Source organism: Microcebus murinus, chromosome X (assembly GCF_040939455.1).
Source record: "Microcebus murinus isolate Inina chromosome X, M.murinus_Inina_mat1.0, whole genome shotgun sequence".
NCBI lineage: Eukaryota > Metazoa > Chordata > Mammalia > Primates > Cheirogaleidae > Microcebus > Microcebus murinus.
The window spans coordinates 58,777,937-58,805,123 of NC_134136.1; the positions used below are offsets into that span (position 1 = coordinate 58,777,937).

General features: G+C 41.0%; 1 protein-coding gene across 1 annotated transcript in view; it reads right to left on the reverse strand.

Moving 5' to 3' along the window:
- The window catches only part of HS6ST2 (heparan sulfate 6-O-sulfotransferase 2), a 295,540-nt gene that overhangs the window by 25,904 nt on the left and 242,449 nt on the right, over window positions 1-27,187 (reverse strand). The window contains exon 4 of the mRNA XM_012764767.3: window positions 22,094-22,180. Within this exon, the coding sequence (XP_012620221.2) occupies window positions 22,094-22,180 (87 nt within the window). The remainder of the gene's footprint in view (window positions 1-22,093; window positions 22,181-27,187) is intronic.

The window sequence follows — 27,187 nt, forward strand, 5'->3', positions numbered from 1 at the left end:
CCTGGAAAGGATCTTGTGTTTCTTGGTCCATTATTTGAGTGGATAGTGGTGATGGGGACGTGTCTAGCCATTTGTTTGTACTTTAGTCAGCAAAGCCAGGCCCCTCATTTAACAGGAGAGAAAACAGAGATTCAGAGACGCTAGGTAACTTTCTCAAGGTGGCAGAGTTAATGAAGGTCAGGTCTGGGGATAAAAGTCCAGTCTATCAAGCCTCAGGGTTTTATGCCCCCCACTGCTGCTTGCGTCCAGCCCAGTCTCAATTAAGACAAATTTTAAGTCATTGTGATCTGCCTTAAAAAGATAGCACACTAGTGAATAAGAGACACCTGCTAAAGAAAGGACAGCTGTCAGGGGAGGAAGGAGGAAGATTAACAGGATAAGGGGAATTGTGTGCTGAGATGGGGTGGAGTATCCAACTTCGAGCAGGCACTGCAGCAGTCTTCTATGGCTGAAGTTAGGCCAGGGAAGATGGTTCTAATATCCATCAAAAGCATAATCAGGTCAAACTTATTAACTAAAAAAAAATAATGAAGTTTATACTTTGGAAAAAGGAGAGCTTTATTTCTCATACAGGGTAGAAGAAGCCTCTTGGGTGGCTATTCCAACAGGCTGGAAAGCGTAGCCCCGGCCAGAAGCCAGGCACACATGCTTCAAAGCACAGACAAAAGGAACAAGATTTTATATTGAGCGAGGTGGTCAAATATACGTATTCAACAAGCTATAGGAGTCATGAGTATTTACGAAGGGAAATCATGCATTTGTGATTTTGTTTCATATTTCTCCCAACCTGTTATGGAGGAGAACTCAGTTCTAAGGTGTTTCTAGGGTTCCCTTGGCCGAGAGGGGTCCATTCAGTTAGCAGAGGGCTTAAGGCTTTTTTAGTTCACAAACTCATAGAGGCAAACAGTAGAATGGTGGTTACCATGGCCTGGGGGAGGGGCAAATGGGGAAATGATGGTTAAAGGGTACAAACTTTCAGTTATGCAAAATAAATACGTTCTGGAGATGTAATATACAGCATAGTGCCTATAGTTAACAGTACTGTATTCTATATGTACAATTTGCTAAGCAGGTAGATCTTATGTTAAATGTTGTTACCAAAAAACAAAACAATACAATAATAATAAAGGGGGTGGGAAGAAACTTTTGGGGGCGGTAGGTATGTTTATGGCCATGATGGTGGTGCTTTCACATATTCTCAAACTCATTAAGATGTATACATGAAATATATACAGCTTTTTATATGTCAATCATACCTCAATAAAGAGGTTAGAAAAAAGCACTCAGGCATGTTTTTCCAGACACTAGTTTGGAAAGGTGAAGACAAGAGGTAGGTTCAAATAGAGGTGCCTGTTGGCTAAGAGCACTGCAGATGTGCTCCCAGCCCCTGTCTGTAATATCATGGGGCTCAGGGAAATGCAATGAGTCCTACACTTGGTCCAATAACCAAATCCTCAACAAAATGCTCTTTGTTTAAAATAAGCTCAAGGATCTTTAAAGTTCAAGGGGAAGGAATTATTTGTTTACTTATTCGTTCTTCTATTTTTTTTTTAATGGAGCTAAGTCACTTTAATCTTTGCACATATGAAGTTATGGTGCAGTCACTTTTTGCCCTTGCTATAAGATGAAACAAGAGACCAGGTGGTCTTTTCCAGGGTGTGCAGAAGACACGTTATTTCCTTTACCACAGACACTTTGCAGATGCGTCTCACATCAGTGCATATACTGAGAGCCCATTTTGTGAGCTCCATGGAAGATAAAAGAAGTACGCCTACTCTTCCTCAAGGAGCCATAGCCATAACTTCACTGGAGAGATAAGTAAACAGAAGGAAAGTTGACAATAAAGAAGAGAGCTGTTATTTCCAGAACTTTGTCTTTCATTGCCTGGCACCCATAGTCTTCTAGCTGAGTCTCTAGCTGCACCTCCCTTAGAAAGCACACCACTTTATTCCTTGTATTTCAGTTATTTGTGTATACGAGAATCTTCTTTACTAGAAAATTGGGTGCTTAAGAGCAGTGCCTGAATTTGTGTCTGTTTCAGCCCCACTATCTCCACCTTCGCCCCCCCCTTTCTCACTTCTACCTCTCCACATCCACCCCACCCCAGCATCTATTACTGTGCCTATCACATTCTAAATGTACAATAAATATTTGCTGATTGAATTCGTGAAAAAATGAATGACCCATCCTAGTGCCTGGTTAAATGTTAGATGGATATTATTCAGAGGAGGGAGAGATGCCCTCAGGCTGCATCAGGAGAGACATGATAGAGGAAGTGGCACATTAATTGTTTTGACATATGAGTAATAACAGTGATTCCATTTACTGAGCACCAATATGTACCAGAAGATTTGCATAAGTTATCTCACTGAATATTCAAAGAATCTCTAGTAGAGAGGGAGGTTCATTGCTATCCACATTTTACAAATGAGGAAACTGAGGTTTAAAGAGGTTAAATAATTTGCCCAAGGTGCTAGAGCTGGGATACAAAACCACGTCTATTTAATTTGAAAGACTGAGCTCTTTCCAACAAACTAGGATTTGGATGGGAGCAGACAAACGATGTAGGTCATTCAAGATAGGTGCAGTGATATGAAACAAAGGGCATTTGGCAGACAGGGAGGAGGCCCAGTATAACCAAGGGAAAGCTGGCCTGACAATGACACTATGTCGTTGGTGATATGGTTTAATTAGTCAGCGAACGTAATATAGACCCCTAGAGAGAGAGTTTCAAATTTATAAACAAAATTGTGTATAATATATAAAATAGCTACAGTGAATATATATGAGAAAAACCCCTGGGTCTTCTAACAGCATTTGAATTAATAAGGCAGACTTTGGCCTAAACATCTGCCTATTTTCCGGGAGAGGATGGCTTAAGCAACTAAAATAATCCTCTCCCTAAGCTAATGGTCTTTTCTTCCCCTACAGGTTTCATTACAGCCTAGCACAGAGGCCAGTTTAAGGAAATGGAGTGGAAATAGTGTGTGTTCATTTAGTCTTGAGAGCAGAAGCCAGTTGGGGAGCATTACTCAAAACCTGCAGCATTTTTCCCCCTCCAAGTGTTTCAGGTTCATTCTGGGTGTAGGTTGTAATCTTAGGGAACAATCACCTGTCACTCTGGTCCCTTTCATCTGTTCAGGGCAATTTGGCCATATGAAGGGAAGTATTTCTTTCTTTCTTCTTTTTTTTTTCCTTTGTGTTTTTTTTTCTTTGTCCTTTTTTTTTTTTTTTTTTTTTTTTTAAAGATCTTGCAGAAGTGAGCAAGGAGACTGCAAGGATGTCCAATAGCCAGAACTGCTTTACCTGTCACTGGAGAGCTGAGGCATGGTGGATGAAGGCTGATATCCCAAGTTCTGCTCCCTGAGTATTCTCAGGCTGCGTCTACACTAGTAGTTATCAACTCATTCTTAGCAGTAGGGCTTTTTATTTATTTATTTATTTTTTTGAGACAGAGTCTCACTTTGTTGCCCAGGCTAGAATGAGTGCCCTGGCATCAGCCTAGCTCACAGCAACCTCAAACTCCTGGGCTCAAGCAATCCTACTGCCTCAGCCTCCCAAATAGCTGGGACTACAGACATGTGCTACCATGCCCGGCTATTTTATATATATATATATATATATATATATATATATATATATATATACATACATACACACATATATATATGCACCAACTAATATATATAATTATATATATTAGTTATATATATTATTATATATATTATTAATATATATATTAATTGGCCAACTAATATATATATATATATATTAGTTGGCCAATTAATTTCTTTCTATTTATAGTAGAGACGGGGTCTCGCTCTTGCTCAGGCTGGTTTCGAACTCCTGACCTTGAACAATCCACCCGCCTCGGCCTCCCAGAGTGCTAGGATTACAGGCGTGAGCCACCGCGCCCGGCCAGCAGTAGGGCTTTTTTTTTTTTTTTTTTTTTTAGCATAGCACTGAGATTTGATGCAGTAGGGCTTTTTAAAATGAAATCTAGGCAGACTCAAATATACAAGACAGATTAAAATGGAGTCACTCAGAGAGAGGTGGAGTGGGGACTTAGAGCCCTGTCTATTTCCCACTTCACACTACCCCATCACACCCACTTATGTCAGGCTCTGAAGTCCTGCCTCAGGACCCAAGGGCTGCACAGAACATAGATTGAAAACCACTCATCCACACAAAGGAAGGACGTGGCAAATGCATCGCAATGGTTCCATGAGCCCAGGTTGTGTCTTAACACCTCTTTTAGTCTTTTTTCATCTGTTAGAAGCCAAAATTGAAATAGAGAATGGTGACTGCAGATTCCTCACCAAGAGACACTTGCTGGGCAGGGAGGGTGGGAGGGAGTATACGCTTTTTCTTGGTATTCCTATTGCCTAGCACAAAATGCCTTGCCCATTATAGGCATTCTGTAATGAATGGTAGCACTGCCTCCTGTATTATAAGAAGGCAGAAAAAATAAACAGCCATCCACAACATTATGCATTTGTTTCTTCCTTGCCATCAAGTGGGGGATAGAGTCCAGATAATCAGGAAAAGAAATCTACAGCCTCCAGATTTGAAGTGTTTGTTTTCAAGGACAAAGCTGAATATGTCTAATTAGCCCCTGAAATATGGCTGTCAAAGGAGGGCAGGTGAGAAAGGAATAGTTGGCGAGGCACTAGGCATGCAATTGGGAGAGGACATGATGATCTGTGTGAGAAAAGGGCCAAATATTGCATACCTGGCAGCAGGATGGCAAGAAGACATTGTTGGGAGGGAGGGTATGAGCCTGTCAACTTTACTTATGTGGAGCAGCACTTTTTCCCCAACGCCCCTAAGAACCCCTGGGAAGAGTGTACTTGTGCTTAGTTATTTTTTGCAAGGTCTGTAGAGACACTATATTGCTTGTTTTCACACCCTCCTGGTGATGCCAGGAGGAGTGACAAGAATGATTATCTGCATTTCACAGAAGAAAGGGGAGCAGTCCTAGGAGAGTAATGTGGGTGGGCAGTGGCAGCATACTATTTTCTGACAAAGATTACAACTAGAGCAGGTGCCGGGGTGCCTACTGTGAAGGCACAAAATAGCTTGATCACCCTTGAAGGGTCCATAAGCACAAATGGAGGAAACGAAGGTAAACACGCAGACGTTGGGTAAAGAGCATCTCATTAAAGCCTGTGGAGCACAAATCTCCTCCCCAACCATGATGAGAAAGAGGGATACTCTTGAGGGGCCACTTGGAAATAAGCCCAGCATTCCTAATTCCGTCAGTTATGATCTTTGATGCCAAAAAAGCAAAACTCATCGGACTCCAAAGCTGGGAGAATCACTACCCTGGCTCAGCTCCACGATGCAGCCATGCTGTGTCTGCTGAAGGTGCCTGGACATCCACCCCGAAGGGAACCTTCAGAATTTGCTACGGACCATGCTGTCTAAGCAACTGATGAGCTCTCCTTGAATCAATGTCATGGAGTAGTTTTCAGGACTAAATGGGATAATACACACATTTAAAGCATTTTGAACAGAGCTTGGTGCACAAGAAGCACTCAATAAATGTTACTTCTTGTTATTGAAAAAATGCTGGCCTTCATTGTATTTGGCGGTCTTTACCATCTTTGTTGGAAATGAATTCTGAAAGTTCCTTACCTGCATGTAAAGGTATAAAGGTTATATAAAGGTATGAAGGTTTCTTTCCTTTTTTTTGCAAGCACCTAAAATTATTTGATTCTAAAATCAGAATGGCCTGTGCTTGGGCCCTATGGAGTAGGGAAAATAACTTAGGATTTAGAGTTAAATGAGCCCTGATTTCAGTCATGGCTCTGCCACTTACTATCTATGTGGCTTTGGGCAAAATGTGCCATTTCCCTCGGCCTTAGTTATCCCATCTGTAAGATGTAGATATAATCCCTGCCTCGTAGGATTATCAGTAAAATTAAATGTAGTACTGATGAGAAGGCTCTTTGTAAACTATAAAATATCATACAAACAATGATTTTTAAATTATTATTAGGAATTCCAGGCTTAGCCAGACTTGCCTCTCTTCTCCCTCATGTCCCCAAATTCATTCGGAGTTTTACAGACAGTGATGGCCAAACATATATTAGGTCTTCCAGATTGCATAGGGCTAGCCAGTTGATCATTTTGATTAAATGATCGACTCAATTCAAGCAAGCAGTTTTCTCAGATGTTCTCATCTCTTTCTCTACTCAACCCCACTCAAGTGACCCAAAACACTGGGTCCTGTGATATACTCTAAATATGTCCTTTAAGCAATACGATGATCTTCTCAGACCATCTTCACCATTCACAATCTTTCCAGGGATGCTAGGCACCCGTGCACTGATGATTTGTGCTTCAAGTGCATGTGACATCTTAATTATCCAGTACAAATGCTACTTCAAGCAAGCACTAACAGATGGTGGCCTGAATTTTATAGCATTGCCAGCATTTTCCAGGCAAAATTTATAGTTCACTCAACGAGCTGAGTCCTGTATTCATTTTTCTTTTTTGTTTAAACTTTAGCAAGCAACCATCCTGAAAACCCAAAGCATGTTTTGTAATTAAGTAATAGCCACGGAGCAATAATATCATTTTATTTCTGTTCTCCCTACTCCTCCATTCTTAGGTTGCTTGCAAGCAGCACACAAAGTAATGAAAGTGGCCAAGCCAGGTGCTGGTGGTGGAATGCCAGGCAATATCACCTTTATTCTCAAGTTGAAATACTAAGGAGACAGTGAGATTCCACCACCCCCCACAGCCCCTGCAGAACCTTCTACCCACTCAATCTTATTCCAAGTAAGGCTTTCACCAGCAGGACTAATCTTCTGATCTTTGTGAATCTAAGTCTGATATAGTCCCTAAGCACAAAGGATATCACCAGAAAGGGTGGGCAAACTTAGCCTCATGAGATAAGCCCAGATGTGATCTGAGTACTGGCCCATTCACATATTATTAATAACTACGTGATCTTGGACAAGTCAATGTCATTTTAGGTTCCTCCTCAGCAGAAAGGGCTAATAACACTCTATAGTCCTCATATAATAATTAAACAAAAAAATATGTAAAGTACCTTGCACAGTGCTTGACACATAAAAGATACTCCATAAATTACAGTTAATAAAAGCATATTATTAATATACGTTTGCTATATGTGAGGAATTGTTCCAATTTCTTTACATGTGTTAACTCATTTAGATAAATCAAACCTTTCCTCAAATGTCACCTTTAGTGAAGTTTTCCCTAACCCCTTTATTTAGATTTACAAATGTCCTGCTCCTATCACACCTTATCCCTAACCCCTGCTTTTTCCCATTATGACTAATTCCCTTTCAAAATACTCATATTTTACTTATTTGTTTAATGATCATATCCCTCCACTAGAATGGGCACAAAGGGCAAGAAATTTTGTCTGTTTTGTTCTCTGCTGCATCCCCACAGCCCAAAATAGTACCTGGTACCTAGCATACACTCAATAAAAATTTTAAATGAATGAAGAATTTAGTCCTCAAGAAAACCCCATGATACAGCACTATTAGTATCCTTGCTTAGCAAGTAAGGAAACTGATGCAAAGGGACATTGAGTAACCTGTCCAGGGCAATGCTAGGATTTTAAAGCTGTAATTGGGCTCCTGCATTTGCTATCTTAACCGTTATACTATACTGCTTCTTTTAAAACACTTATGGAAAGGGAGAGGGAAAGAGGGAGAGGGGGAGAGAGGGAAAGAGGGGGAGGGAGAGAGAAAGAGAGAATGGAGGAGAGAAAGAGAAAATATGAATGAGAGAAGGAGGATAATGAGAAGAGTGTATGTGATTCTATGAACTGTAGGGTTCCTTTGTTTTTCCCCCCTTTTTGTCCCCCTCCTTTTCCCTATGAATAGGACTTACTCTGATGAAATCTCTGTGCATTACTTTGGGACTTTAGCTTTGGACATGTGATAAAGGCAGTGATGAACTATTTGTTCTCAAAATAGCAGCTTCAGAGGACACTTCCATTTTTCAACTCTCTCTCTATTGTTATATGTCTTTTTACAAAGTTAAGTGGGTGAAAATTATTTACACACCAAAAAACTCGTAGCTATTTAACACTGTACTAAAGGTTCTAGCCAGTGCAATACGACAAGGGGGAAAAAGCCATCCATATTGGAATGAAAGAATTAAACTGTCTTTATTCACAGATGATATAATCTTCTATGAAGAATATTCAATGAATGTCCAATAGAATGTCCAAAAAATAACTCCTGGAACTAATGACTGAGCTTAACAAGTTTGCAGAATACAGGATTAATATACAAAAAACAATTATACTTCTATATACTAAAAATAAATAATTAGAGATAGCAGGTAGGGGGCGGAGCAAGATGGCGGACGAATAACACCGCCAGACAGAGGGTCTCTGCAGAAAAGACCGATTCTAGCAGAAACTAGAGAAAAGAAGCAAGAAGACGAGCATACAGCGGACAAGGGCCGGAAGGAGGGGTACCTGAGACCCCGGGAGACTCCACGGGAGGAGGCTGCGGAGGAGAACTGGAGGCTGAGACCACCGGAGCAGCCCGGAGACCAGCGGCAAGGGTAGGTGGATTTGCTATTTCCCCTCCCCTGCATTCGGGACTGCTGGTGGGCTCCCCAGCGGGTGGAGAGACCTGCGGACATCAGCCCAGAGACTGCCGCCGCCTGCCAACGGTGAGCCTGTAACAGACGTGGCACCAGGTTCCCAACTTCCTCCGGGCACCTCCGTGTGCACGGAGAGCCGCGCAGCAGGCGCCATATTGCCTCCTCCCCCCCTCCGCCGACCCTACCCGCGGCTGCCCAGAGAGACAATACAGCCACCAGCCGGAGGCACCTCCAGGGAACAGGACCTTCCCGTTTGGGACCCTGCCCGCCCTCCCAGGTGCTGCTGGCACCTTGTTCCCAGGAAAACGGTGCCGAATCAGAGGCTGAGAGACATAGACCCAGCTTGGGCTCCCTGTGGGTGAATTAGGACCGGAAACCCTCTCCCTGGTGGGAATACAGTTTGAACTCTGGGACCCAGAGGTCGGACCTGCAGACCAGATCCCCTGCACCGAGGGCTAGCATTGCCCGGGGCACAGAAGGATTATACGTGAACAGCCTACTGAGGTCTGTGTGCCTCCAGGGGCGGATCGGCGTCCTAGAGGTCTGTGTGCCTCCAGGGGCGGATCGGGCGGAACGTCCCAGGAGGAGGCCGTGCGCCCAACCCAGGTGGCGTTCCTGTGCAGGGAACCTCCCCGCCGGCATCACAGTCCGGGGAGGCCTGGTGGCTTGTGGTCTGGCCTGCTGGCAGAGGCTCAGGAGTAGCTGCGGAGTTGGGGAGGGTGGAAAGAAGCGAGGCCTGCTGCAGACTGTGGGTCTCAGACAGCCCCACCCCCACACCCAGACTTTCTGGCTGAGCGGGACCATCCCAGCCCCGCCCTGACAGCAGAGAACAGAACTTTGACCCCTGCTAACGGCCTGAGGGCAGGCTTACCCAACCCAGCTCCGCCCAGAACGAGAGCTGATAACAGGACTCAAAATCAACACCATAGCCTGTTCCTCCAAGCAAACGCCACCTACTGACAGGGACAGCATCTTGCACAGCCTTTCCACGGCACCCACTGACTCAATATACAGGGAGTGGTCCAATTTCACCCACAGGCACCACCTAACGCCTCAGAAACTAAACAAGGTGTGTGAATACCCAAACAATAACCTAAGGAAAGAAACAACAACTGATCGACATGGGAAGAAATCAGCGAAAGAACTCAGGAAATATGAAGAACCAAACGGAAAACACACCCCCAAGGAGGAGCACCAGCCCCCTAGAAACGGACACCGACCAAAATCAGGCAACCAATATGACAGAAAAGGAATTTCGTATGTGGATCATAAGAACACTCACCCAGCTGCAACAACAACTCAATAACCAACACCAAGAAAACACAAAAAACCTCCAAGAAATGGAACAAAGGTTCAACAAAGAGATTGACACAGTGAAGAAAACTTTAACCGAAGTCCTGGAGATGAAGAATCAACTCAGAGAACTACAAAATACTGTGGAAAGTCTCAAGAACAGGGTGGATCAAGCAGAAGAAAGAATCTCAGAGCTTGAAGATAACACCTTCCAATTAAATAAATCAGTCACAGAAATACAGCAGAGAAACAAGAGAAAAGACCAAAGTCTACAAGAGCTGTGGGATTATGTGAAAAAACCTAACGTGAGGGTCATAGGTTTAGCCGAAGGGGAGGAAGACAGCACTCAAGGGCTGGACAAGCTTTTTGAAGATATAATAGAGGAAAATTTCCCAGGTCTTGCTCAAAATCTCGATATACAAGTTCAAGAAGCCCAGAGGACCCCTGGGAGATTCAATGCAAACAGGAAGACGTCACGTCATGCAGTCATCAGACTGACCAAAGTATCAACTAAAGAGGCCCTTCTAAGAGCTGTAAGACAAAAGAAGCAAGTGACATACAAGGGAAAGCCAATTCGAATAACATCAGACTTCTCTAATGAGACTTTACAAGCAAGGAGAGACTGGGGCCCCATTCTCACTCTTTTGAAACAAAACAATGCCCAGCCTAGAATATTATTCCCTGCAAAACTAAGCTTCATATATGAAGGAGAAATAAAAACATTCGCAGACAAGCAAAGGCTCAGAGAATTCACCAAGACAAGACCAGCCCTACAAGAAGTACTTAAAACAGCGTTATGCACGGAACATCATAATAATAATCCACGGATATAAAAACAACCAAAACCCAAAGATATTAAAGGCCAGATATTACAATGGCTCAAGACAGAAATCATAGCAACAACATCCAACCCAAAAGAATGATCAGTAATCTACCTTACCTATCAGTTCTCTCAATAAATGTGAATGGCTTAAACTCTCCACTCAAGAGACATAGGCTGGCTGAATGGATAAGAAAATACAGGCCAAGTATATGCTGTCTTCAGGAAACACATTTAACCTGCAAGGATGCACATAGACTAAAAATAAAAGGGTGGAGATCAATATTCCAAGCAAACAGAAGCCAAAAGAAGGCTGGTGTGGCAGTTCTAATTTCAGACGATTTAGTTTTTAAACCAACAAAAGTAGTAAAAGACAAAGAGGGTCATTATATAATGGTGAAGGGCACAGTCCAACAAGAAGAGATAACAATTTTAAATATATATGCACCCAACTTAGGTGCACCCAGATTCATAAAGCAAACCTTACTGGAGCTAAGCAAATGGATTAATAGCAACTCCATAATCGCCGGGGATTTCAACACCCCACTGACGGCACGAGACAGATCCTCCAAACAGAAAATTAATAAAGAAATAATGGACTTAAACAAAACTCTAGAACAATTGGGTCTGACAGACATCTACAGAACATTCTACCCAAAATCCACTGAATATACGTTCTTCTCATCAGCTCACGGGACATTCTCTAAGATTGACCATATCCTAGGACACAAAGAAAATCTCAAGAAATTTAAAAAAATAGAAATCATACCATGTACCTTCTCAGATCACAGTGGAATAAAACTAGAAATCAACCCTAACAGAAACTCACATTTCTACACAAAAACGTGGAAATTAAACAACCTCCTACTAAATGATTACTTCGTAAATGAAGAAATCAAGACGGAAATAAAAAACTTCTATGAAGAAAACGACAATGGAGAGACAAGTTATCAACTCCTCTGGGACACAGCTAAAGCAGTTCTGAGAGGAAAGTTTATCTCCATAAATGCCTATAACCAAAAGGCAAGAAGATCACAAATAGACAATCTAATGAAACGGCTCAAAGAGCTGGAAAAAGAAGAACAGACCAACCCCAAACCCAGCAGAAGAAGTGAAATCAACAAGATCAAATCAGAACTAAACGAAATTGAAAACAGGAAAGCCATTCAGGAGATTAATAAAACAAAAAGTTGGTTCTTTGAAAAAATAAACAAGATTGACACGCCGTTGGCTAAGCTAACGAAAAGTAGAAAAGAGAAATCTCTAATAAGCTCCATCAGGAATAAAAAAGGAGATATCACAACTGATCCCAAAGAGATACAAGATACAATTTATGAATACTACAAAAATCTTTATGCACACAAACTGGAAAATGTGGAGGAAATGGACAAATTTCTAGAAACACACAGCCTCCCTAGGCTCAACCAGGAAGAAATAGATTCCCTGAACAGACCAATCTCAACAGCTGAAATAGAAACAGCAATTAAAAATCTCCCTAAAAAGAAAAGTCCCGGTCCAGATGGCTTCACACCTGAATTTTACCATACTTACAAAGAAGAACTAGTACCTATCTTGCAGAAACTATTCCACAACATCGAGAAGAACGGAAACCTCCCCGACACCTTTTATGAAGCGAATATTACCCTGATACCAAAACCAGGAAAGGATGCAACAAAAAAAGAAAACTACAGACCAATATCCCTAATGAATATAGATGCAAAAATTTTCAACAAAATCTTAGCTAACCGAATACAGACACTTATCAAAAAAATAATCCACCACGACCAAGTGGGCTTCATCCCAGGGATGCAGGGATGGTTCAACATACGTAAATCTATAAATGCAATTCACCACATAAACAGAAGCAAAAACAAAGATCACATGATCCTTTCAATAGATGCAGAAAAAGCTTTTGACAAAATTCAACACCCTTTCATGATACGAACACTTAAGAAAATAGGCATAGAAGGGACATACCTAAAAATGATACAAGCCATATATGACAGACCCATAGCCAATATCATACTGAATGGGGAAAGATTGAAATCATTCCCACTTAGAACTGGAACCAGACAAGGCTGCCCACTATCTCCACTTCTGTTCAACATAGTGCTGGAAGTCTTGGCTACAGCAATCAGACAAGAAAATGGAATCAAAGGTATCCAAATAGGGGCAGAAGAGATCAAACTTTCACTGTTTGCTGATGATATGATATTGTATCTAGAAAACCCCAAGGATTCAACCAAGAAACTCCTGGAACTGATCAATGAATTTAGTAAAGTCTCAGGATACAAAATTAATACACAGAAATCAGAGGCATTCATATACGCCAACAACAATCTAATTGAGAACCAAATCAAAGACTCAATTCCATTCACAATAGCAACAAAGAAATTAAAGTACCTAGGAATATATTTAACCAAAGAGGTAAAAGACCTCTACAGGGAGAACTATGAAACACTGAGGAAAGAAATAGCAGAGGATGTAAACAGATGGAAATCCATACCATGCTCGTGGATCGGCAGACTCAATATCATCAAAATGTCTATACTACCCAAACTGATCTACAGATTCAATGCAATACCTATTAAAATCCCATCAGCATTCTTCACAGATATAGAAAAAATAATTTTACGCTTCGTATGGAACCAAAGAAGACCCCGAATATCAAGAGCAATTCTAGGCAACAAAAACAAAATGGGAGGCATTAATATGCCAGATATCAAACTATACTACAAAGCTGTAATAATTAAAACAATATGGTATTGGCACAAAAACAGGAATATTGACCAGTGGAACAGATGTGAGAATCCTGATATAAAACCATCCTCATATAGCCATCTCATCTTTGACAAAGCAGACAAAAACATACGCTGGGGAAAAGAATCCCTCTTCAATAAATGGTGCTGGGAAAACTGGATAGCCACCTGTAGAAGGCTAAAACAGGACCCACACCTTTCCCCTCTCACAAAAACCAACTCACGCTGGATAACAGACTTAAACCTAAGATATGAAACTATTAGAACTCTAGAGGAAAAAGTTGGAAACACTCTCCTAGACATCGGCCTGGGCAAAGAGTTTATGAAGAAGTCCCCAAAGGCAATCACAGCAGCAACAAAAATAAATAAATGGGACATGATCAAACTACAAAGCTTCTGCACAGCCAAAGAAATAGTCATGAAAGTAAACAGACAGCCTACAGAATGGGAGAAAATTTTTGCATCCTATGCATCCGATAAGGGACTGATAACTAGAATATACTTAGAACTCACGAAAATTAGGAAGAAAAAATCAAATAACCCCATTAAAAAGTGGGCAAAGGACTTGAACAGAAATTTTTCTAAAGAAGACAGAAGAATGGCCAACAAACATATGAAGAAATGCTCAACATCTCTAATCATCAGGGAAATGCAAATCAAAACCACAATGAGATATCACTTAACCCCAGTGAGAATGGCCTTTATCAAAAAATCTCCAAACAATAAATGCTGGCGTGGTTGCGGAGAGAGAGGAACACTCCTACACTGCTGGTGGGACTGCAAACTAGTTCAACCTCTGTGGAAAGCAATATGGAGATACCTTAAAGCGATACAAGTGAATCTACCATTTGATCCAGCAATCCCATTGCTGGGCATCTACCCAAATGATCCAGTGACACTCTACAAAAAAGACACCTGCACTCGAATGTTTATAGCAGCACAATTCATAATTGCAAGGCTGTGGAAACAGCCCAAGTGCCCATCAATCAAAGAATGGATTAATAAAATGTGGTATATGTCCACCATGGAGTACTATTCAGCTCTAAGAAACAATGGTGATATAGCACACCTTATATTTTCCTGGTTAGAGCTGGAACCCATACTACTAAGTGAAGTATCCCAAGAATGGAAAAACAAGCACCAGATATATTCTCCAGCAAACTGGTATTAACTGAGTAGCACCTAAGTAGACACATAGGTGCTACAGTAATAGGGTATTGGGCAGGTGGGAGGGGGGAGGGGGGCGGGTATATACATACATAGTGAGTGAGATGTGCACCATCTGGGGGATGGTCATGATGGAGACTCAGACTTTTGGGGGGAGGGGGGGAATGGGCATTTATTGAAACCTTAAAATCTGTACCCCCATAATATGCCAAAATAAAAAAAAAAAAAAAAAAAAAAAAAAAAAAAAAAAAATAAATAATTAGAAATTGAAATAAAACAATACTATTTACCACAGCATGAAAAGAATTAAATACTTATGGCTATATCTGAAAAAAGATAGGAACAGTATATGCCCTGAAAACTAAAAAATGTTGATGAGTAAAATTAAAGAAGACCTAAATAAATGGAGAGATAGACTGAATTCATGGTGACTCAATATTGTTAAGATGTCAGTTCTTCCCAAATTTGATATACAGATTCAACACAATCCCTGCCAAAATCCCAGCAGACTTTTTTCTCTTTTTGTAGAAATTTATAGGCTGATTCTAAAATTCATATGGAAGTGGAAAAGATCTACAATGTTCAAAACAACTTTAAAAAGGAAGAATGAAGTTGGATGGCTCACACCACCTAATTTCAATACTTATTATAAAGCTACAGTAATCAAGACAGTGTGATATTTGCATAAGGATAAACATATGGATCAATGGAATAGCACTGAGAGTCCAGAAATAGACCCAAATACATATGGACAACTGATTTTCAACATAGGTGTGAAGGTAGTACAGAAAGAGCTCAGATGAGAGCCAAAAGTATTGGGGTGAAAGAGCAGTTGGAGAACTGATAAATGAACGGACAAACAGATGAGAAAATGAAGGAGGAAAGAAAGGAGGGAGGGCAAAAGAGAGAGATGGGGAGAGAGAGTTTATTTTTTAATACTTGGAGAAAAATAGGGGAGTCCTGTCTAATGTCATTCTTCCTTGTATTCCTAGGTTTTCCTGAGTGGGAGAGAAAGGAGTGTAATTCCAGACAGCACCTAGGAACCACACATAATTCTGAGCTCCTCCAGAGCAATGCAAGTGAGAATTCTCAACTATGCATGCAGAAAAATAATCACCGGCGACCCCTGTTCTAGAGAGGAGCAATATGTTGCCTCTAACATTTTGTATGGTTGCTGAGAGGATAGAAAAATGGCTTCTGCTTTTCAAGGCCTGATTAACAGACCACTCTTCTTGACTAAGCTATAGAACCATGACCAGTATGGACAGTCACATATTTGGTGGGGGGAGGGGCGCCATTTATTACATCAGTAAGTTTACTATACATCCTAACCATCACAGAGTTGCATGTGAAGTTGGTAGGAAATATTTCCAGGGCCTGATTCTTTCTTCCTGGATCTGCCACTCACTTGTTGTCACATCCAATCTGTGGGCATTATTTATGTAGTGCTAGCAGTGCTGGGGCTTCTGCTTCCCCATTTCAGGAGCTGGCAAAAGCAGATAGCCAGGCAAGCTGAGCCAACCAAAGAGCTCATCAGCATCATACTGGCTAGAATCATACTGACCAGGTCACACTGTCCCCAGCTGCAATATGCTGGCAGCTGAGACAAGCACAATCACTAGTTGACATTTATTGAGCACTTGCCATGTGCCAGGCACTATGAAAGCCCTTACTTGGATTATGATATGTAATCCTCGCATCCCAATGAGGTAGGTACAAAGTTAATAAGTGGTAGAGCCAGGATTCAAGTCCAGGTCTATCTGACTCTAAAGCTGATGTCCTTTCAAATACACACAAGGCTTCCTGATTAATTTATTTGAAGAGATCTTTGAACAGCCCTGTGCTACAGCTGGTTAGCACTAAGTTAAACATCAAAGTATGTCAAGCCTATGTCATTTACCCCTTGTTATTGAAAGTCTTTTTCAAATGGCTTAGGCTACTTTCCTGCCTTATTAATGAATGTACTTTCTGGGACAGATTTGAATTTTTTGTTGTGATCAAAGGTCTCACACTATCCTGCATGAGGAATATTGAAGGAAAAAGTAATTATGCTACAAATGAACTCATCCTCCAGCACACTCTACTGAAAGCCATTTTTAGGAATTCATTCTGACATCAGTTTATGCTTTTGTCATTTGTCTTTTTCTACAAAGGAGCAATTGCAGAGAGAGAGAGAGAAAGTAGTCATTTTAATGCTTTGGTTTGTCACAAGTTTTTATGATATTAGACTTGTTCTAATAGCTAAACTAAGGAACAACTGACATATCACATAAAACTGCAGTGATTATTTGAAAAGTCAAATACTTGGCCATTTGATTGCTATGTTCATACAGCATGCAGCTATTTGGAAGTGAAAGAACACCCTCTCACACACACTTTCATACACACAGAGGCAAAATAAGGGGTTTTAGCAACAGTCACAGCCTACTGTCTTAGAAGCACTGCCTGGCTCTCAATTAGAGGAAATGGCATAATCACAATATGCAAGACTCCAACTCCAGTGATGAACACAGAAACAGCTGAATCCGAACATAAAACTGATCCATGCTGAACCCATACAGAGCAAGCAAGACTTCACTTTATCTTTCTAAGGCAGAAAAGTTTTTCATTTGGCTCCTGCCAGCCAAAAGCAAAGGGGTGTCAGTATGTTTAGTTTATTTATGAAGCTATGTTCTCCTGACTGCTCTCATCTAGACACTGCTGAATAGATAAACAGGTCTATTCTCTATGAGATGTTTTTGGCAAAGACACATTGGAGTCAGTGTTCCTGTGACATCTGTGACCAGGCTCAGCCCCAGGTAGATTTGTGAAGTGAGCAAGGTTTGACGTGGTCATGTCATAACCCATTTCTGTACACCTTTGCTCCCATTTTAATATCCCTCCTTTTCCTTGGCTTAATTCATTCAAGCCATCAGTTATAGTACTTAATTCAACATTTATAGCATCATCTACCAGGCACTGTGCTTGGGTGCTCTGCGCTGGCCCTGTAATATTTATGGCCTTCACTAGTATTTGAAAATTGGACCTAGTCCTTGTCATTCCCTAGCCTGAGCCTATGTGAAAAACATTTCAGACTGAGAGGAGTGATCAATTTCCATCATCATTTCAACTGCTTGCAATCTAATTTTTAAATGAATGCCTCTGAATGATATATATATATATATATATATATATATATATTCTCTCTCTCTCTCTCTCTCTCTCTCTCTCTCTCTCTCTCTCTCTCTCTCTCTCTCTCTCCATCTCCTCAGCCTTGGTTGTCTGATTTGAGGGAGAATCGCTGTAGTGATCTATGAGTTCTCTTTATTGCTTGGTTGATGAAGGAGTATATTAGAGCTCGAGATAGCTCAACAATGATGTTGAGAAAGGGTGACTGTTCGAACACAGTCAGAATGATGTTATTTTGGAGAAAAAGTGAAGCATTTGAGAAGTGTGTGCTTTTTCCTTTCATCATCGCTACTGCTACATTTTTTAAAAAGTGGGATGATTCTAATTTCTCCAGAAAGTCGCCATGTTTATAGTGGCTGGCAAAGCCCACCTATGCAGAGGGAAGAGCACTCGGCTGGACATTCTGAGGCTTGGCTCCTGGCCTCCCTTGGTGTGATTAGCTCAAATATCTTGCTCTCCAGGAGAATTGTAGCATACATTACAGTAGAAAGAGCATTAGACCATTATTAGAAGTCCAGGCTTCTAGGTTGCCCTCTGCTAATAACTAGATGTGTGGCTTGTGGAAAGGGACTTACCTTTCTTGAGTCTTAGTGTCCTTATCTGTTCAGCAAAAGAATTAGTCTCATGTAAAGTATGAAAATGCTCTGATACAAAATGAACATTATAAAAGCTCTTTGTGGCTACTGCACATGCTCAGCTTTGACAGTTTAAGTGCTTTCTGGGGACAATCCAGTGGGTCAGCAAATGGATTAACTGTGGCCTGCTGTGTTGGCCAGAGTAACAGGTTCACATTACCAAAGGGAACCATATGTGAGGCTAAATGCAGTGGCCTGGCCTGGTTGGTCATGGGTCAACCTCTGCAAAACCTATGCTTTCTGATCTCAGTGGTACAGCTCCACATTGATGTGTTTTTTTCTTTTTTTCTGTCTTCTCAATTTGGCTCACTGTCGGCATACAAGAAACTGCTTGCACCTCCCTGAAAGTCATTGCCAGGGTAGTCTGGCTCTGCTGCTCAGACATATCCCATTCCATCTGTTCCTCCCTGAAACAGAGGGCTGGCTACCCAGCTTCAGATCCAGGCAATGAAATAGAGCAAGCAGAACTGACATAACTTTTAAGCTGTAGGTTTCCTAAGCTACTCAGCATGCGACAGTGAATCTCAGTAGGCTCCAAATGGATTGAAAGTTGGAAAAAAAAGGTGGAATTAGTCCTTCAATTTTAGCTTGATATAATCCACAACTTCTACTTCTTCTGACCAACACACAGGATTCTGCCCACCTGAGTGACAGACTTGCATTTTGTTCCTCTGACCTAGCCTTGCTACATGAGAGGTAAGTGGATAATATTAAAGGGTTCACAGGTCACTTCTCAGGGCCTTCATTGATAGTCCCACATGACCTCTTTCCCATCCAACCCAGGCATTAGTTAGAGGTGACTATTTTGGCTCCAAAAATATCCTATGATGACCTCACTGTAGCACTAAACACCACATTATCATCCTCTGTCTCTCCTACTAAGACTGTGAGCTCCTTGAGAGCACCCATTGTATCTTATACTTATCTATGTGGCCCCAGAGTCTAGCACAGTGGCATAAAGTAGATGCTTGCTATGTTTTAGTTATTATTACTATTACTATTATTGGTACCAAAGAAAATTTTTACCAAAATTGTTCATTTGGAGATCTCGGTGAGCACACTACAATCCTTTCTCAGTCTCAATTTCCTCATGTATAAAATAGAAATAATTACAGTACTTGTTTCATGAGCTTTTGGTGGATGACCATTAATGAGACAAAATGTAACAAGTGCTCAATACACAAGTACCAACGTTTTGGTTACATAATTTGCTTTTGTGTAGTTTGAGTCAAAGTTATAAGTGTGCACATCACCAAGATAGTGTGCACTAATACTTTCGTAAAAACCTGGATGGAACGGGAGACTATTCTTTTAAGTATGGAGAAATTCTTCAAAACTCCTCCATATCCCATTCTCATTAGGTCAAATAACATCAGAAAACTCAGCAGAATAGCACCCTCCATGCTGCCGTTGTGGAAATGCAATACGAGGAAAAGCCCTGGGTTGCAAGCATCTACCTATCCCCTCCTTACCACAACACACACAAAAACCAAGGAAATGCATAGACAGTGCAGCAGGAACTGCAAATCACAGCTCTGTCTGAACTAGGGCACAGTGCCTAAACATCCGGAGACACTGTTCTATAAGGTGTGAAAAATACCCTTCAGAGTCTCACTATATCCCCGGAAGGTCACTGCTGTTCCTGTTGAGCAAGATATCCTGAGAAGGAGAAAATGTGCAGTGACAGAAAAAGAAAAAAAAAAAAAAAAAAAAACCCAGAACCAAAAATCCTCCTGAAAGGTGATAAGAGATAAGGGAGAGGAGGACCACAGTGCAAGGGAACCTGGAACATATATCCATGAAGAGTATATGGGAAAACTTTTAATTTTTCACTAATAACCGACAAAACAATGAAGCATTCATTAAAAAGCACTAGTTCAATCTGTAAGTCACTATACATGGCAAATAAAAGCCACCTAGCTCAGAGTATGTAAAGAGGGAAGCCCTTCACCATGGCAGAAGCTTGGGATGTGTCCAAATATAGCAAGTGTGATATAGATCATGTTTATCTACTTAAGAATGTATTTATTCAGGTCTCCTGCTGTTAAAAGCCTGAGTATAATATTAGGTATGCATTCTCTATGTCATCTTAACTCAAATGCTACCAACTGCTCCTTTTGTGCCACACGCTGAGATTTCTCACTCAAAAGGTAAGAGTGAGCTCCCGCAAAACCAAAAGAAACAAAACAATACCCCCTTTGAAATACAACATCAAATCACAAATATCCATAATTATACATCAGGGTCTAATACATGGAGATTGTGCCCTGCAATTGTCAGTGTGACAGGTAGGTACAAGGTGCCCAGACAGGGTCTGTCATTTCTGCAAGCATGGAGTTAAAAGCAATTCTCCAATACCATCTCTGTTAACTGAGAGTGCACGTTAACCATGAATTGGGACTAATTTGAAAACATTCAGCTGCTTGGGAATGTGTGCATCAATTCCCTTCCTTCATAATTTATACAGCGTTTTGATTGTGGTGTTCAGCAATAAATAACTGAAATGAGTTCTAACTGCTCAGAGATTTAGTCTTATGTCTTCACTGCCATTTTTTATATTCTCCAAGATAGCCCACATTCAACTTTATATGCAAACCTGAAATGGTATTCAGGAGGAGAAGAAAAAAAGGCAGCCAATAGATCTTTCACTTTGGGAATTGAATATAAGATCATATTCAAAGTGCAGCATTTACGGTCCAATGCTGAATACATAAAATATATGACCATTACAAATTCACCTTTCATTGCAAAGCCATGCTCTTGTAGTGACATATCTTACTGCTAGATTAGAGCTTTTAGCATGATGAAGGCATCTTTCATCTTCACCTAGATGCAGGGCAGCTGCTCTTCCTGGGCTGTGTTTATGCCTGTCACAATGCCCCACACCCTGGAGAGATAGCTTACACAGAACCCAAGTGATTCACCGAAGGGCCGCAGCCATGTCGAAAGGGAAATGCCTAATTAGAGGTATTTCATCTGTACAGGATCACACTGCCTCAGATTTCCATGTTCTGCTGAATCCAAAGAGAGAGATCAGCCAGTGTTGTCTTCTGGAACAAGCCCAAGGAGGTAAATCCAATATCACAAATACTCAGCCAATACAAGTTTGGGTAATGCCAAAAAGACAGTTTCACGTGGGACATGGTACTAGGAAATGAAAACACATAGCATGTAAATCAGTGATATGGTTCAAACATAAATATACTTAAACCAGGAAATTTATGGAATGGCTTACCAGGTTCTTCTAACTCAATGTATGCATTAAACACAGATTTTCATGGATTTTACAAATCATAAAATGATTAATCGGTGTTGCTGCTTATTTTTCTTTAATTTTTGAAACTCATAGTACAAATATTGCATTGCACTTATGGACTTCTGCCCTTGCCCTTCATGGTCAGTCCTAAGTTGTCTTTCCAAAGTCATCTTCCAACTTTCCCATCCTTCTCCTCCCTCCCTCCTTATTCCTTCACGCACCCAGTATTACTGACACATGTCTCGTTTCAATTTCCCAGTGACTAACTCAGTATGAGGCACACAGAAAGCATTCTGCAAATCTCTGTTGAACGAATATGAATGAATGACAAAATGAGGACAGCACAAGGCTTTTTGATAGCTATGTCAGATGTACAGGAGCACTTTTCACTTACTTCCCACTCTTAGATGTGTTCCGGGCCTTTGAGGATGACGGAGAGTTGGCACCTGGGTTAGTGTTTGGAGAACCCCGTCTATCTTTACTATACCCACAGAAAGAATAGAAAAAAATACATATACAACAAGAACCACAGAGACAAAAAGCAATTAGTCACTTCATTTAAAGACTTTCAAGGTCAGCCTGCCCCTCTCTCTCTCTCTTCTCTCTCTCTCTCCTGTAAAAATAAAGCATGGTCTTATCCAGTGGTGTCCTTCAAAGGTAAAGACAGTGGAAGGCATTGGTCAAGTTCAAAGCTATCCTTTTGGCATTCAAAGCTTGAGCTCATGGATTCCATTAATGATAGCAGCACAGCCCAGGCCCCAAGGGAGGCTCTAGTAAAAAAAATTTTTTAAAAAGTATAAAAATAACTACTCTTTAACATAAAGGCCTTTATTTCCAGATGCTGAATTCTCTGCGTTACGTGTTCAGTTCTGAAGCTGCTGACTTTTAGTGAAGTATGTGGATGTCAAATGACTTCTAAAAGTCTTTGGGAGATACTATCAGATGAATTAATAATTTTCACTCATAATGTTACATGGGAAGGCCGTGAATTCAGATATTCTTTCAGGAGAAGCACCACCTGCTTCATGAGTAATTGAATTTAAATCTCCACCTTCAATAACTCCACAGCTTATGTCAAACCTTGGAAACAATTACGAAATAAATCACAAGGAAGGTCTGTTTAATCTCATCAGGTTAATAAACCCAGACAAATTAATCACCTAAAGGTAAACAAAAAGGAATAATTGATTGGAGTCTTCTTGATTACTTTATTCTATTTCCTTTATCAAACTATTTTACCATTATCTTCAATTCAGCTGCTCTGCCTTGAAATTATTACTTTACTTCATTTTCAGATTTCCATGGAAACCAATTCAAAGCCCTTCTCTCCACTTGATGATGTGTGGAATTATTTATCCTGATTTCATCAGAAAGATTTTTTTTGTTAGTAAGATTTACGTCAGCAGAATCTTTTATAAAAAATGAAGGTAAAAAAGAAAAATGCATATCGTGGCTTATAATGTGTATAATAGAACCTTCCAATGGCACAGAATATTGTCTCAGAAAATGTCAAAGAGCTTTCTCGATATTGATGAACCTTTTAAGTACCTCTGAAATAGGTATCTGCAAAGTAGCTGTATTTATATGTGGGATGGGCTGGGGGGTTCACAAAAGATATTCTGCCACGCACCCATCAGTTTGAAATGAGTACGTGGATGTGATTGGAACAAGAGATAATCATGGGTTCTTGGTGATTGCAAAGGTAATAAAGATGTGTGTAGGCACGGATAAAGGCTGTTCAGGAAGAATTAGACAGATAGTAACAGTTTCAGTAGTTAGCACTCAGTGTCTAGAAGGTCCCAAAAGCAGCTCTTTGAAGTGGGAGACACCCAGGTGAGCTCTGATTCTGTTGCTGGGGTGGGTAGCCCTGAAGAGAGTGGGCACACATTCTATCCCAGAGGAGGTGGCAGAAACGGGTTGGGATGAAGTGCTGGGATTCCTGTTCAGTGTAAGAACCATTTCTCTGTGCTGCTCACAGACTCACCAGAATGTGAGTCACATTATGACTTCCTGGCAAAGGATTTCTTAGGGACCTGGGACTTGGGGCCATACCAGGTATCCTGTTTACCAGAACCAAGCTTGGAAACTAAGTGATAATACTGAACAATTAAACAAAAAGACTCTAACTCAGAAGAATTCAAAATCGTAGCTCTCAGAAGTTGGTGCAGCCTAATGCAAAGGACACAATACGTTATGTGCTACCAAATGCAAGTGGGTTTCTACCTCCTCACTTCCACACCCTGGCCATTGGCCACTGAGCCTTCCTTCTCTTACACCCTCACTTAAACAGTAGGCAGTGGGAAACTTGACTGGACACATTCAGAAAGATGGGATCTTTTGATGTGTCTCCTGCACATTACTGGGCTCAGAGCATATGGTCATTTAACTCTTCTGAGTCACTAAGCTCAGGCATCCACATGCTTTTGAAAAAAAGTACACCCATCTCCTTTGCTAAATTCCCACATGAGGGTCTTTGATAATCTGCATTACAAGTGACCCTTTTAAACTCAATGCATGGCACTGCAGGACATCAGGGAAAGCTGTCATCTGGTGGTGGCAGCCTTATTATTGTTAACTGCAGCTGTGGAGGGGGGGTGATCCTGGAGCAGTAGTCCTTTAAAAGATAGGAATAAGGACCCCTCTGACCTACTGCTAAATTCTGCAAATGCGGCTGGCTCTGCAGGGAATAAAAACAAAAACATTCCCAGAAATAAATCACACAGTGAAGGTAAATCACATAAGCACCGACACTAGGGGTGAAGGTAATCAAATAACTCAAAATTTTTGTTCTGTGCAAATTACAGACCCATTAACAGCGGCACAATGTTTTGGAAAGTGGGGGGGGGATAAGAAGAACTTGTGGCAGGCTTAGATCCTAGGAGCTTAATTTTGTAGATACACTAATGACTTGTATAGAGATTTGCTGAACATGGACGGGCCAAGTCCTCATTCTTCCCCAAAGGTCCAGGCTGGGTAGATAAGCCTGGGCAAGATGTTGTAATTCTGAAACCTTGAGCCAGAAGGAGATCTAAAATAATGATATCAGGGATCCTGAGATTTCAAGAAGTGCCCTATGAGAGATAAAGATAAAATACTGCAGCTGCAGATGGTCTGGGAGCCCCAAAGATCTGGAAAGACATGAGTCAAAGACCCAAAGATGAAGATACTGCCAAAAACTCCCATCACTGAAACATCTGGCAATCCCAGGGATTTACAGGAATAAACCCTGCCTATTTGTAAGGTATAAATATATAATTTGGGGAATACAAGACTGGTGAGGAGCTACCTTGAATTAGAGTTTCTAAGCTACATATCTGAAAGAGACCTGCCCCAGTTGTCCTTCTTTTGATCTGTCTGTTTCTAGAACACCTGTCAAACCTCTTCACTTTCATCTCTTCTTTGAGTTGTAATCTCAAATGCTGTGGACTGAAATCCCTGAGGGGACGGATCCAGTCTTCTTCCACCCCACCTGAATAGCTGTCCCCTTCTTTTCTCCCTCTAGTGCCTCAATAACCAAGCCTCATCAAAGGCCTATGAAAACAATTCCAGGTGAGTTTCTGATAGGAAAAGTTAATGAGTGTCAGTCTTCCTTCTGTCCACCTGATCAGCTGTCTCTATCAATCCAGAAACTCTTTTCCCACAGGCTCCATAAATGTCTCCAACACTACAAATGTGAAAAAACAATCCTGTGAGACCGGGCGCAGTGGCTCACGCCTGTAATCCTAGCTCTCTGGGAGGCTGAGGCGGGTGGATTGCTCGAGGTCAGAAGTTCAAAGCCAGCCTGAGCAAGAGGGAGACCCCGTCTCTACTATAAATAGAAAGAAATTAATTGGCCAACTGATATATATAGAATTAGCCGGGCATGGTGGCGCATGCCTGTAGTCCCAGCTACTCGGGAGGCTGACTGAGGCAGCAGGATTGCTTGAGCCCAGGAGATTGACATTGCTGTGAGCTAGGCTGACGCCATGGCACTCACTCTAGCCTGGACAACAAAGTGAGACTCTGTCTCAAAAAAAAAAAAAAAAATCCTGTGGTATTATGAACAGTGTATTCAGGTGGCAAAACTGTGACTAAACTCTTCAGTATTTTCAGTGTTTCTGATTGAACAATTTGATGCTGAAATGGTATCCAGTGTACTTAAACCAAAATGGCAATCAGATCCACTCTGATCTAGATTTTTCTCTTAGGTCAGAGAGGTACTTGTGGGAGAATTTAGTGGTTTAAAACACACTCCACTCACTTTCTTGATGCAGAAAACGTCTGCATTTCCTGTAGTACTTCATATGCTCTTTTTAGAATTAATTCATCTCAGACCCATGAAAAATAGTTGTGCTGCTGCATCTACAAGAGTACTGAAATTTTAAAAATTAATTGTCAAGGTCCTAGGAAATTGAAATTGTATTTCAGAAAAGAGGGCTGGGAGATAATACTTACTGTCTACATATCTTTTATTGTCTACATATATTTTAGCATGTGGCACTTTACAGTGTTGCTTATATTTTATGGTTTATCAGTCTTTCCAACTAGCTTTTAAGTGGGCACTCAAAAAATACTTGTTAAACAAAAAAATGAAAAGGCTGCATGTGGACTCAGTGGAAAGAAGAGTCATAACTATGATATCAATGTCTGTCATGGGTGTGAGAGAAGGAAGGAGTAACACCTTTCACATATCTTCCATCCGTGAAGAGGAATGCTCTGAGAGAACTGGATTCTAGTTACTGATGGTTGATCATCATGTGCCTCACAAAAACAGTTTGAGTTTAGAAAGAATTCTAGCAAGCTGACTTGATGGTTGAATAGTGCCTCTGAATAATAACAATAAGTCTATTGCATTTACATAGCTCTTAACGTTTCCCAGTGGGTGTTTTTGTAAGTGATAACTGAGATGAAACCCAGGCTATTTGCTGAGGAGTTGTTTCAAGTTTTTTGGGGGGAAATCATGGCTACTCTTTGCTTCCTAGAGATAACTCTTGGCTGGCTCCTGAATGCTTCCAAGCTGAGAAAATGTACTTACAATGTATAGACTCTCCCAGGGATAGAAGCTCATCTAGTCTGCCTTCCAAACAGGTGCTTGAGTCCCCTCTGCAATAGATACATCACGTGGGCATCTTTTGAAAAGCTTTTAAATCATGATTGCTTCCCCATAAAAGCCTGCTTTTCTCCTTTCCAACAGGCTCCCGTTTCTGAAGTATTTTTGCCCTTGTTCTGTTACTGGGCAAGACAGCTCTTCAAATATTGATTTCCTTTAATTAAAGCTGATGAGACTTCTGTATTTCATTTTTCTATCTTGTTAGGTTATGTCCTGAGTGGTTTCCTTTCTTTGCTCCAAACTTTTTCATTTTCATTTCTTTTACTTAAGGTGCCTGAATTAGAGTCCTTACCCCTTTAAGCATCCTCTGCCCATTATCTGTGTTTCTGTTCATCATCTAGCAAAGAAAGTTCAGTTCACTAAGATGCGCTTTCTTTTAGCTTTCTACCCTAGTTTCCC